The sequence below is a fragment of the Callospermophilus lateralis genome, chromosome 8, assembly GCF_048772815.1.
Source record: "Callospermophilus lateralis isolate mCalLat2 chromosome 8, mCalLat2.hap1, whole genome shotgun sequence".
NCBI classification, from domain to species: domain Eukaryota; kingdom Metazoa; phylum Chordata; class Mammalia; order Rodentia; family Sciuridae; genus Callospermophilus; species Callospermophilus lateralis.
The window spans coordinates 76,813,214-76,828,014 of NC_135312.1; the positions used below are offsets into that span (position 1 = coordinate 76,813,214).

General features: G+C 32.9%; 1 protein-coding gene across 1 annotated transcript in view; it reads right to left on the bottom strand.

The window, feature by feature from the left end:
* The window catches only part of LOC143406187 (bifunctional heparan sulfate N-deacetylase/N-sulfotransferase 3), a 139,786-nt gene that overhangs the window by 17,917 nt on the left and 107,068 nt on the right, over positions 1-14,801 (bottom strand). The window contains exons 6-7 of the mRNA XM_076864827.1: positions 4,240-4,422; positions 1,913-2,009 (exon numbers count right to left, since the gene is read on the bottom strand). Of these exons, the coding sequence (XP_076720942.1) occupies positions 1,913-2,009; positions 4,240-4,422 (280 nt within the window). The remainder of the gene's footprint in view (positions 1-1,912; positions 2,010-4,239; positions 4,423-14,801) is intronic.

Here is a 14,801-nt window from a genome sequence, read left to right on the forward strand (position 1 = left end):
GTGCATGCCTGTGGCTCTAGCGGCTGAGGGAGGAGGATGCAAGTTCGAGTTTAGCCTCAGTAACTTAGCGAGACCCTCAGAAATTTAGCAAGACCCTGTCTCAAAATTAAAAAGAAAATAAATAAATAAATTTTTAAAAGGGGAGGGCTGGAGATGTAGCACAATTGTACTTTACAATATAGCAGTAAAGAGTCCCCTGGGTTCAATCCCCAGTACCCTCCCTCCCCCCACATACACACAACAAGGTGTGGGAAAATAAAGCTATTTAGTTCTTATGGGATTGATCTGAGGAAATATTTTTGTCTGAGTAAAATATTCAGTTCCATAAAATGTTGATAGATATAGATAGCATGAGTGAATCTTAAAAATATCATGATAAATGAAAGAAGTTTAATACAAAAGACTAAACACAGTATGGTTCCATTTATATGAAATTCTAAAAAAAGGTAAAACTACAGTGATAGAAAGTAGTTGCCTTTGGCTGGGGATATGATGCAGCTTAGAGAAACTGGCTACAAAGGGATATGGAGAATTGTTTTGAACAACACTATTCTATAATTTGAATGTGGTGGTAATTATGTAACTACAGTTCACAAGATTTATCAAATTGACATCTAAAATGGTTGGATTTTGAATGTAAGTAAATTATATCTCAATAATATGGGGAAAAATCAATTTCTATGAAAGGGAATAATTTTCAATATTATTTTCCAAAGACAAATGTCATATCCAAATAATAGTATATACATTTGGAAACCAAATTGAGTTTAGAATAAGAAATAATAATTCTGCCATCTAACCATAATATTAAAATACCTGTTTATCCAGCCCAGCATAAGAGGAAGCATCCCCTGCAGGGCTTCCTGAAGCAAACGTGGTATGTCAAGCTTCAGAGAGTAGATGTACTTATCCTTGTATTACTGACAAGGTTATTTGATGACAGTGGGAGTTCACTGAAAAGGCTTCAGTTTCAATGTTTTCCTAGATGTTTTTTGACTTTAGATAGATAAAGACAAGTGAAATGAATAAGCACAAAGAAAAAATGTCATCAATACTGTTTTCAGATTGATATTTGCAAATGGGACTAAGAAAAAAAATTAAAATACTTAACTCTCTGTGGACCTTGCATAGAATTCTCTTCAGCTTTTTCCTGAGTGGAATAGCAACAATGCAGTTGAAATGGCTGTTTTCCATGAAGCCAGAATCCAAGAGCCTCAAATAATTTATCACGCAGGATACATTTTAAATGTCTGGCATTTTAAAGCTTCCATTGGGCTTCATTTTAATACTGATTCTTACAAAAACAAAAAATTTATGGAAAAAAAATTGCACACCAATTTAGGAAATGGTACAAAAGATTTCTCTTGGGTATGAACAAATACCTTTTTTAGCACAAACTTTTTTGTTTCACGTTTAGGAATTCTGCTTGTCAGCTATCTTTTAAACTTTTAAAAATTAGTCATCTCTGCAAGATATTGTTTACAAATAAATTATATCATGGAGATGGCAGACTAAAGAAGAGTTTATTATAGAGTACTAGATGGGGTTTATTATAGAGTACTAGGTATTTATATGTGTTCCTATTGACTTTTGACAGACTCCTGTCATACTTTCTAAACACATGATTAGTTTTGCTTTCTGTTAACGTTTTCCAATAAAGATCTTTGGGAAAAAATGATATGTGCCACCAAATTAACTGTTGGATATTCAAAATGTATGACATCTATTTCATCCTTTTCATTAAAAAAAAAACACTTTGACAAAACACTTCAGTCTATTACTGAACTAAACAAAGATCATGTAAGAAGATAACATGTTATTGATCCATCAGTTTTATAGGAAGTTTAGAATTCACTCTCTAGTCATTTATATTTTTACACTCTTTGGTTAATCATAGCATTAAATTTCTTACCAGTTTTCTGGGGTCCTATTACTAAGAATTTTGGTAAGCGATCACAGGTTTTTTCCTTAGACCATATGTCTCTGTGGCGTTTGTCATCACAAGGATTCTAAATTGAAGAAGAATATAGAGATGTTTTTGTGTATGTTTATTGTGTATCATCATTTTCAACTTTTATCCCTAGAAGATATCACAGGAAGCAACAGGATAAACAAAGACAATTCTTTTGGTTTTTAATTTTTTTAATTGAAAGTCCTGAAATGGCATGACAGGTGTTTAGAGTGATGTCTTTTCATACTGAAGCTAAAAGTGAGGAGGTGGGAGAGGAGATATATTTCTATTTGGACATAAAATCTCATAGTATTTATAGTTTAACATTTTTCTGTTACTGGCCAGTTCTATGTTCTAATTTTTTGCATATATACATATATATATATATATATATATATATATAGAGAGAGAGAGAGAGAGAGAGAGAGAGAGAAGCGCTTGCTGAGCAGACTATACTTCCTGCCAAACTAAAAGTTGACTAATTCAATATCAATATTAAATAAATAAATGAAATTTAAGTGTCATATTTTTATTCTAAGTAACTTTAAGCTTCCCTGCTGTGCTTCAAAGGGATTTCCCTGTTGTGCTTCAAACTATGCTTCAAATGGGTAGGGATCTAATCATTATTATAATATTTAAAGAGATAGCCAACCCTTCAGATGCCTTCAAAGATTGGTAATGTATATCTAAAAATGTAACTTTACAGACTATGATGTTAAAAAGTATTAAATTTTAGAAAATGGGTAAAATGAAGGTGAATTACTTTTAAGATTCTGTTTTATACTTATAGTAACTTAAAACCAATATCCATTGTGTAAAATATATCTAGAATATCCCTAATTTTTAACTTCAAAGTTTGTATTACGTAATATTATGTGAATTGGGAAGAATTACAGTATCCCTGAATATTTTGTCAAGACTGGGCAAAGAGGACCATTTTTTAATTTATATCCAATTAATACTGTAATCTGTTTTTTAGTGAAGACTAAGGTGAGAATATTCATATTGCTGTTAGGAAAAATGTTATTTTAAACTTGTTATCTAAAAAAGTAATGATTTTATTTAAAAATAAGGTGTTCAATAAGCAGGAAAATTTTATGTCTTTCCAGGGGATAACATTTGATGATGTTTTTGTAGTAGTAAGATGAAAAGATACTTGTTATAACAACTAAAAAGTTATATGCAGCTATAATTCCACAACCACCAACTTTAACCTGCTAAATATAGTTATGTCTCTTCTTGGAATTATCTGTTTATCCTTGAGGAGTAATTAGTTTTCATTCCAGGACTGAATGGATTTAATATAGAGTTCAAAGTTGACTACAACTTCAATTTGTGAATATATTGAGTTTTACTTCTGAAGACTGTGTTGTTTTGTCATCAGCTCGGCACAACCTTTGGAGTCAGCAAGCATGGTACTGTTTCATTCTCTGCAACAACAGTAGATGTATCACTTTGCTTAACTGACTCAGCCTGTTTTTGACTTAGTGTGATCATTTATAAAGTGCGATAACAACTATACCTACCACATAGACATTTGTGTTGGTTAAATGAATTAACAGATGTGAAGAGCCCAATGTGACAAATAAGAAGTATATTAAGTTATTTGCTAAGATTATTTCTTTTCACAAGTTATGTCATAGAAAATTTTGGTTCAACATGGTTCCCACAGTTCTATAACACATAACTGTGCTTTGAAATCTGGTTATCCCTAGAGCAGTTTAATGTGATTTTTTTTTTCTTAAGAAGTTCAGTGATTTATCCATGAAACATGCTACCTTCCCTGGGTCCAAAATAATCCACAAATAATATTTCTGAAAGCAACTGCTATTCTGCAGCTACACGTATGCCTTGTGGTTCAGGAAGCAGATGTCAGAAGTGAATGCTTCTCTGAGACCCTTTAATGTGCATTAGTCATTTATAGATAAGGGGATGTGTTAAAGGCTGACTGGCTGACTATCTGCCTAGCACAAAACCTGTTTACAATCTTCTACTCTTTTAACCTATTGAAATCTGCAATCCTGATTGAAAATATTATATCCACTGAATTTCCCACTGAAAACACCATAATTTCTAAGGATCAATAAAACAGAATCCAGCTTAATATGGAGCAATAACATAAGACTACAATTATGAAAGAAACAGTTTCTCAGGTACACTAGCATTTCCCAAATGTACTTTTTTTTTTTTTCAGATGCCTTCACTCTTTCAGATTTGGAATATCTCATAGAGGTATACAATATGATTGTGGGATTCATTAGTTGTACTAATAATTGAACCAATTTTACCTGCCAAAGAGGGTCTTTCTGATCAGGAAAGAGTTCAAAATACTTGTGAGCCAGTTGCACTGGTGGCAGAGTCTGAAGACGCAGGTTGGTCCAGGTCTGCATGAAGTTGGCCAGATTAACAAATGTATATAATCCCAGTCGGTCATTCCCATAGTTAGACAAATGAGTCATGAAAATACTGATCTGAAAAAGGCAAATGAACTTCAGTGTAAACATCAGTTATTTTAATACTAGAAGACAACATTAGCATAGCAATATTAGTTTTTTCCCTCTAAGGAGACAGCATAAGGTTTTATAACTTTGAATTTCAGACATATTTCTAAACTTCTCTCATTATGTTAATGCATACTATAGGATGTGTTACAACAAGACTTAATGAATACTTTCCCTGAAATTTTGATATATTTCATAACAAAAATAACAACAAAGCTGAGTGTAAATCAGTGGTGTAACATACCCATGCCTTTGTAATAAAACTAATCCAGAATAAGATATCCTAGATATCAACACCTAAGACCTTGTGATGTGTAGATGATTAATCATATAGAGTGGCAGTATTTCAGGAGGTTGGGATTTTGTAATTCGGTCTATTTAATTCAGTTTATAACACTGTATTTCCAGTTTAAAGGGCATAAGTAATCAATGAATTATTATTAGCATTAACTGAACCTCCTCTGATATGCATTTCTTGGAAGCTATAATAACAAAAAGTGCCTTAGTATTTATTTTCCATAAATAATACTCAGTGTATTATTCCCAATATAAAATGCCTTTCTAAGAAAAAATTTTCAAGACTGGGCATAATGTACACACCAATAATTGCATTGGCTTGGGAGGCTGAGTTCAAAGCCAGCTTCAGCAATTCATTGAGGCTCTAAACAACTTAGTGAGACCTTGTCTCTAAATAAAATATAAAAAGGGCTAGGATGTGGCGCAGTGGTTAGGTGGCCCTGGATTCAATTTCCAACAAACATACCAAAAATGTATGTTGGAGAAAAGATAGTCTTTTAACAAATGGTGCTGGAAAAACTGGATATTTGTATGTAGAAAAATGAAATTTTATCTCTATCTCTGACCCTGCACAAAAATTAACACAAAGTGGATCAAAAACCTAGGGTTTCAGAAGCAGAGAAAATGCTACAAGAGAACATAGAGTCAAAATTCTAACACATTATTTCCGGCAGCAACTGCATTAACAATACTCAACATTAACATCAACACATGACATTAACAAGCTCAAAAAATAAAACCAAAAATATATAGAAGGGATGGCATCAAATTAAAAAAGTTTCTGCACAACAAATGAAACAATTAAGAGCACAAAGAGAGAACACACAGAATGAGAGAAAATCTTTGCCAGCTACTCTTCACACAGAGCATTATTATCCAGAATATATAAAGAACTCAACAACAAAATTTAATACATACATATAAAACAAATGTAACTCAAATAACCCAATCAATAAAAGGCAAATGAATTAAACAAACATTTTTCAAAATGAAAAATAAAAAAAATGACCAGCAGATATGTGAAAAGTATTGAACAACCTTAGCAATAGGGAAATGCTAATTTAAGTGACATTGTGATTTTATCTCACTCCAGTAAGAATGACAATCATAAAGAATACAAATAATTATAAATGCTGGTGAGGATGTATGGGAAAAGGTACATTCATACATTGTTGGTGGGACTAGAAATTAGTACAATCACCTTGGAAAGCATATGGAGACTCCTCAAAAGACTAAAAATGAAACCACCATATAACCAGATTTCCCACTCCTTGTTATTAATCAAAAAGTACTCAAATCAGCATATTATATCCATACATGCATACAAGGTTTATAGCAGTATAATTCAGCCACATTATGGAACCAATCCAGGCGCTTATCAACAGATGAAGGAATATTGAAAATGTGTATATAAACAATGGAAGATTTCTCAGTTATAAAAAATGGAATTGTTCCATCTTCTGGTAAATGAATGGAACTACAGACAATCACGTTGAAAGATATGAAAGTCTAACTCAAAATTTGAATATTATCTCTCATATGCAGTAAAGCTAGAGAAAAATTAGAATTAAAAAAGGGAAAGGGAATCCTAGGAAAATGAAAGGAGAACAGTGGAGTTGAGGAAGGGACTTGAAGGGGAGGAAAGAGGCATGGGAAAGTAGATGAACTGAAATGAAACTGACCAAATTGTGCCATGTGCATGTATGAATACATAACAATGAATTGCACATTTATCTATTAGGTACAAATTACAAAAAGAAAGAAGAAGAGAGAGAGAGAGAGAGAGAGAGAGAGAGAGAGAGAGAGAGAGAGAGAGAGAGAGAGAGAGAGAGAGAGAAAGGGAGAGGGGGAGGAAGGAAGGAAGGAAAGAAAGAAAGGTAAAGTACAAAGAAAGCCAGTAGATGAAGGAAAGTTGGAGGAGGAAGGAAGGAAGAGAAAGTGGAAGTAATGGAGATTGAACCCAGGGGTACTTAACCATTGAGCTATATCCCCAGTCCTTTTTTATATTTTTCATTTAGAGGCAGGGCCTCACTAAATTGCTAAGAGTGGCTTTGAACTTGTGATGCTCCTGCCTCAGTGCCCCCAACCCCACTGAATTTAAGGCATGAGTCACTACACCAGCTAAGTAATGGGGATTGTAATAAAGCATTATATTATATTACATGCATGTATAAGTATTTCAAAATGCACTCCACTATCTGTAACTATGGAGCACTAATAAAAATGTTTTTAAAAAGTTTGACCTTGTTTGTATATACATAAGTAATAAACAAGGTACTTGTTTTTTTATAAAAACAAAAAGCACAAGGTAATTGGTAAATATTATATACATTACCATTTATGAAAAAAAAACATATACTAGTTGTAAACCTGTAGCTAAGAGAAGGATAAGGGAATCTATGCTTTCCAACCTCAACCCTGTGATTCTGTTAAGTTCTAGGTATAGGGGATGCATGCATTGGTACCAAGAAGATTAAGAAACAAAACATAGGTTGTAGTGCAAAAGCAATTGACAATGCCATAATTATTCTTTTTCTTTTGAGAATATGGAGGAAAGTAGAGGAAATAGGTAGATATAAAAAGTTGTTTTATTATTATTCATCTTCATGCTACTTAGATCAAATCCCTGCTATTTTCATTTTACAGAATCATCTGTAGAGGTCCTAATGATGATGGCACCAGAATATAATTTGAGGATTAGGGCAAAGACTCTGGTAAAACAATATGGAGATTACACAAAAATCTAGGAATGGAAAAACCATATGTCCCACCTATCCCACTCCTTACTATTTATCCAAAAGAACAAAAACCAGCATAGTATAATGATGTAGCCACATTAATGTTTATAGCAGGACAATTCACAAGAGCTGAGCTATGGAACCAGCCTAGATGCCTTTCAATAGATTAATGGGTTAAGAAAATATAACATATATACACAATGGAGTTTTAATCAGCCATAAAGAAGAATTAATTGATGGCATTTTCCATTAAATTGATGAAACTGGAGAGCATCATGCTGAGTGAATTAGCCAGATTAAGAAAATCAACAATTGAATGTTTTCTCTCATATGCTTCCACCTTCTGATAGAGCAAAATAAAGATCTTGGATATTATACAGATATAGGGAAGATGAGAGGAGCAGGAAGAGATCAAGAAGTGGGGAAGAGGGATATGAAAGGGGAGTAAATGAAGAATGAATTTGACAAAATTAGCTATGGGCATGTATAAATATACCATAGCAAGTTCTTCTTTTATGCATACTTATAAATAACCAATGATAATAAATTTAAAACTGAGTGAAGGGAATACTAGTAGGGTAGAAGGAAGTTAAGTAACTTAACACCTCACTTTTGCTGAGGCTGGCTGTGAACTCTTGCCTCAGACTCTGGAGCCTCTGGGATTACAGGCATGCACCACCATGCAAGACATGATAGAGTTTATTTACAAAGGAATGGGGTTTAACAGAAAAAAGAGGGAAGTGGGTGGGGAGAAAATAAATGAAGACTTGGAAGGCAGAGTTTAGGGAAAGGAGTATGGAGTGAATGGGGATAAAGTTAAAGTAGATGTCTCTAAATAAAATACAAAATAGGGCTGCAGATGTGGGTCAGTTGTCAGTGTCCCTAAATTCAATCCCTGGTAGCCCCCTGCCAAAATAAATAAACTATTATCCTTTTTTCTTTGACTTTGGCCTTCACAGTAAAACAGAAAAAAAGGTGTTTTCTGCCATTTATTGGCTCTGTAATCTTTAAAAGTTATTTCAACTTTCAGTACTTATTTGAAAAGAAAAAAAAATATCTAACAATAATAACTACCTGATAGGGTCATCATGACAATAATATGCAAAATAAAACATTTCAAGCCCTGCCTGTCACATATGATTGCTTAATACACAATTGCTATTTATTACTTTTGTTATGTTGTTATTTGGGAGAAATATCATCTTTCATTTTATAGTTTTCTTTTATCTTTCTTCCTAGACCTTTTCAGTATTAATCTCCAGTCTTTTAATTCTCCATTTTTTCTTGCATCTGTCTTCAGATCACTTCCTCTACCAGGCAAGAGGCTATGGTCAATGATAAGAACATGCCTCTTACAGTGATCTTCAGATTCCTAAATCACCTTTCTGTTGTCAGTGCCCTGTGAATCTGAGGCTTTGGATCAACTTTCCCAGTTAATTATTTCAACCCCACATAGGGATTGTTTAGTACATCTAGAGAAAAACACACAATAGGAGCTATTCTTATTATAGAAGCATATGATCCCTGATCTCAAATGAACCCTCAATACTATTAGATATTCTTTATATTATTTTTTGTCATCTCACTGTTGAATTTCCTTTAGCAGATATTTCAAATTTTCATCCCTCTTTTGAGGCCTTGGCTAATCTCCATTCTCTTTAGCTGCTCGTTCTAAAATTGACAGGGAGTAAATGTCATTAGGCAATAACTTTGTCAAGTCTCTTACCCTCTGCATATACATTTGCCTTTGCCAGTACCCTCAAGTAAAGCTGTACAATTTCATATTCAAGGCTACTATATTTCCCAAAGCTTTCATGCCTTCTACTTTCAATTCCCACAAGATCTTACTGATCACTTATTCCTCTGCTTCCCTCTATTTTCAATACTTTTATTGACAGGATTCCTCACTAAGGAAGGATCCTTCCCTAATAGCTGAAAAAAATTTCTGAATCTCTCTCACCTTAGGTTCACTCTTGAGTTTTTGTCTTTTCTAGCCACTGTCCTCAGTCAAGTTCTTTGAAGAAGCAATACATAGATGCTGTCTTTATTCCTTGCTTCCATTCAAACCTTTGAAACCTGGTTTTTGTCCCCTTCCACTGAAAATGGTTTCCCAAAGGTGTGTGATAGCCTCTTAGTTCCATAATCCCATGGACACTTGGTAGTCTATATTAATCGACTGCACCAATTCACATTATCAACCACATTTAATTTTTTTTCTCTAGTTTTGGTTTTTGTGAATGTTTTACTTCTACTCCCCTTTTTCTCCTTCATTGATTCGTCTCTCTCCATATTACATATATTTATTTTTTCCATGTTTTAGTTATAAATATTTTAATTATTCAAACATCATTATAAGGAAATCAAATGTTTGAAATGCAGCAAGACTAAAGAACAAGATAAACTAGAAAGGTGATAACTACCAGACTTCGGCTTCTACTTTAAAAATTTTTTTAATTAATTTATTTTTTATTAGTTCTAATCAGCTATAAGTGCTTTTTAATTCAGTGTACACAAATGGAACAGACTCTTTCACTTCTCTGGTTGTATTCAAAGAAGAGTCACACCATTCTTATCTTCATATAAGTACTTTGAATAGTGATGTCCATATGATTCCATCATCTTTTCTACCCCACGGACCCTTTCCGCCTTCACATTGTCCCATCCAAAGTTCCTCCGCTTTGGATGCCCCCCATTATGGATTAGCATCCACTTATCAGAGAAAACATTCAGCCCCTGTTTTGAGGGGGGATTAGCTTATTTCACTTTGAATGATATTCTCCAACTCCATCCACCTGTAAATGCCATAATTTTATTCCTTTTAAATGGTAATATTGCATTGTGTATATATACAACAGTTTCTTTATCCATTCATCTATTAAAGGGCATTTAGGTTGGTTCCACAGTTTAGCTATTGTGAATTGTGCAGCTGTAAACATTAAAGTGACTGTGCCACTATAGTATGCTGTTTTTAAGTTCTTTGGGTATGAACCGAGCAGTGGGATGGCTGGGTCAAATGGTGGTTCCATTCCAAGTTTTCTAAGAAATCTCCATTTTGTTTTCCAGATTGGTTGCACCAATTTGCAGTCCTACTAACAATGCAGGAGTGTGCCTTTTACCCCACATCCTTGCCAACAGTTATTGTTGCTTGTATTCTTGATAACTGCCATTCTGACTGGAGTGAGATGAAATATTGTAATAGTTTTGACTTGTCTAATTAATAGAGATGTTGAACACTTTTTCATATATTTGTTGATAGTTTGTATCCATATTACCTTTAAATAGCTGATGTTTATCAGGGTTTTGTTCTTTACCTGCTGTCTCCATGTACAATTACCATATTGATCTCTAAATTTCAAACTACCATTTATATCCTCTTCTCAAAATTTATGTGGAAATATCTAAATGTCTAGTTGTCATTTCTTCTGAATGTTCCATAGCCATCTCACTTTAAACATGGCTAAATTGAATTCTGTATATGTTCCTAAGAGAGTTAAATAAGTACTAGGAAAGCAGGGACATCATTTGTCTCATCATTGCTAGGTCCCTAGCACCTAGCCAACTAGAAGACGAGGACAGAATAGATGCTCAGTAAATAAAAATTTGAATTAAGTGAAGTTTTACACTTTGTCCAGTTTTTGTTTCATATTACTTAATTTTGCCTAAAGTTAGTACTGTTCATATGATGAAAAAAAATTAAAAGGTTATCCTGGATACTTATCAACTCCTCACTCAACTGATCTGATTTGTTAACATTGTCTCTTTTATAATTCATCTCCTCCTTTTTATCATCATTTGTACTTATCTGGTATAAATCTCTTATTGCCTCTTACCTGGTTTCTTTTAAATCCTTCTGAGTGGTCTTCCTCTTTCTAGTATTTTAGTAATATAATCGGTCTTCAAGAATAGTATTGTCCATTAGATATATAAGGCAAGTCACATTACATATATATTTATATATACATATAATTATATATATAATTATATATATAATTTAGATTTTTTTAGTATAAAAGACAAAAATAAATGACTAAAATTAATTTAAGTGATATATTTAGTCTAACCATAATATTATGGTTAGACTAAATAATAGTACATAATAACTATTAAAATTATTAATGAAATGTTTTAAACTTTTTAATACTAGGTCTTCAAAATTTGATGTAGCATTTTACATTTATAGTACACAGCAATTTGGAGTAACCATACTAGACAGTGTAGCTATACTGTCTGTTGCCTCAATGCTTTAGAAATCTGTCATAATCTAATATGCACCTTCTTTCCATCTACTTTTACTTCTTTTACAGAAAATGCATCCATGAATTTTTAGATGCTATTTGATCTATCTGAAATTCTGTCTTGCATTTTTACCATCCAAGATTTTCCCAGTTTGAGGAGATCACTCTCTTTTTCTATCTCCACTGTTACCTTATGCACTTTTATAGCAGCTATTGCAATAGTTGTCTTGATGTGTTATATATTCCTCTTATTGAACTAGGAGCTCACCAAACACAGTGACCATGTTTTAATCTTTTTATCTATGGTATACTTCATTTAAAAAATGCTGGTTAAATGTAAGTTAATTGTATAATAGACTAATGATAAGTGTTTGTTGAACAGATTGAAATCTATCTCATTTTATAGAGTCTTTTTGCTTTTAAAAATCACATATTCAAGGTGAAATAAAACCAGAAAACATTCTAAGAGATAAAAATGCTCAAAACTGTTTTCTCTAAATTGTTTAATATGGAACATGGAATATATATAATAAACATTTTATAAATGGTTGTATATATAAATTGTTTTTAAAATAAAATCTTGTTTCTGCATCTTAAAGTATGATACAATTTGGTACAAAATATTTGTCACAATATTATCTTTAGAATGTTACTGTGTAATTCAAAATGCTTTTAAACCTATACATGTACACTTGAATAATTAAATGGTAATCTAATCATGAAAATTTACATAATCAGCTTTCTGCTGTTGACCTTTTAGTATATTGTGTATTTATTATTTATTTGCTTCATTTTTTATGGTGCTGGGGGTCAAACTTAGGGCCTTGCCCATGCTAGGCATATGGCTGGCCACAGAGTTGTACCCCCAGCTACCTTTATGGTATTTATAGGTTTTTATTGTTGTAAACAATACTGGAGACATTCTATTTATATATTAGACTATTCCTAAGAAAACATTTTAGAATTGGTTGAAATCACTCAAACACAACAGCATTTTAAAGGCTAGTATTTTATGTACCACCAGGCTTAGATTCAGCACATTATCCCAATTCCCTGGGCTTTGTTCCCTGTTTCCAAATTCATGAATAGACACAAATTGTGAAGAAAAAGCAGTTTACCATAGTCAATAAATTTACAGTTAAATTTAGGAAAAACTGCCCTCTAAATTTCATCATTGGTTTTTATTTTATAAATTCTTCTGGCTGGGATGCATTATTTCAAAGTTGTATTAGCTTTGACTATTTAGATTTGAATTGATGAGTCACAATTGAGTGAGAAATCAAATGTGAATGAGAGGTAATAAGGGAGTTGGATAAATGATCTATCTTTCATTAAACCATGAAAGAGGAAATGATAGTTTTAATAGTTCCTTTTGAATTACTTGTGTGGATTCAATGAGATAATACATGTTAAAAGCTTCTAACAACATGGTGAACATCCAAGCACTCTGAGAAAGATGCAGGCAATTAATTTCATTGGGTTAAACATGAGATTGAAAACCTGCCTTGAAATTCTTATATCAATGGGAGTTCATAACCCACTTGAATCAAATGTATGAAATATGATATGTCAAGAGCTTTGTAATGTTTTGAACAACCAATAAAAAGAAAAAAAAAGAAATTCTTATATCAAGGCTAACTTGTCATAGTTAATCTACTCTGAAGGTGTTTTCAGTTAGTTTTTGTTCCACTGTGACCAACACATCAGACAAAAAAAAACTTAGAGGAGAAAAAGTTTATTTTGGCTCATAGTTTCAGAGGCTCAGTCCACAGTCATAGCTCAGTCAACTTTATAGATCTGGGCCTAAAGTAAGGCAGAACATTATGGCAGAGGGGTGTGGCAGAGAAGAACTGTTCAGTTCAAGACAGTCAGGAAGCAGAGAGGACACAAAAGACAAAATATAAACCCCAAAGTCATGCCCCCAGTGACATACTTCCTTTAGCCACACCCACCTACCTATAGTTACCACCTAGTTAATCCATATAAGGAGATGAATCAGGTGATTAGATTATAGGCCTCATAAATTGATCATTTCACCTCTGCACAAATGCAAAAACATTCTTGCATTGTCTCACACATTAGCTTTTGGGTAGCACTTCATATTTAACCATAACAGAAGATGTGTGAGCATACTCTGGAATTCATTTGATTCTTACATCAGGAAAAACAGTATGAAATAACAATGATAATGAAAACTAGAAGAGTAGGAAAAATAAATCAGCTAGAGACCACTTTGTCCTTTACTTTTTTTCCCCCCAACCAGATGGTCTCTGAAGCTATAGGATTGTTTTGATATAAATGGTCATGATATAATCTCAGTGACATGCCATATGATATTGTCATATATTACATGGGCAATAATAATTTTTCACTTTTAATCTTAGACATTAAAGAAAAGGATACAAGAGAGAATCTGAAAGAGGAGTAGGAAGAGTTTATTAAATATCTGCTTCTCTTGCTGTATTTGTAAAATGCAATTAGTGGAATAATTTATGATAAGTTTCTTCATTAGGTCATCATACACATTTCAAGTGCAATATTTGCCTTTGAAAAAACTGTGTTCTTAAAAATGACTGTGATCCCAAACCAAATATATCCTCCATTCAACTTCTATTTAAACCCCAACTGACACAAAGGAATATTTGATAGAGGGAAAGATGGAAAGGAAAACAGAGTATTTGCAAATAAATTGTTTGGGGGCCCTTGAGAGTAGGGGGCTTTGAGTCATTAACTTTTTTAGTTTACCAGTAATTCCTCTTCTGGTAATCAGGCAATCCTGAGGAAAAAGGGAGAGCTCTGAAATGCAGAGGACTCTAAAGTGATTACCAATGGAGGAATAGAAAACATTTCACTTGCAGTGTATTAGGATATGTAGCAGTTTATGAAAGTTCAGCTACACAAACTTACAAATATTATTTTCTAACTTTAATTAAGCCAGCAATCAGAAAATATCCAAGTATATTAATAAAACTTTTAGGAAATGATAGTTTGTAGCCAATATTAATAATGAAAGTACAAGTGAAGAACAAAAAAGTAGCAGAGCAAAACACTTGTATTATTTCTAGTATAAGGCTGTCAG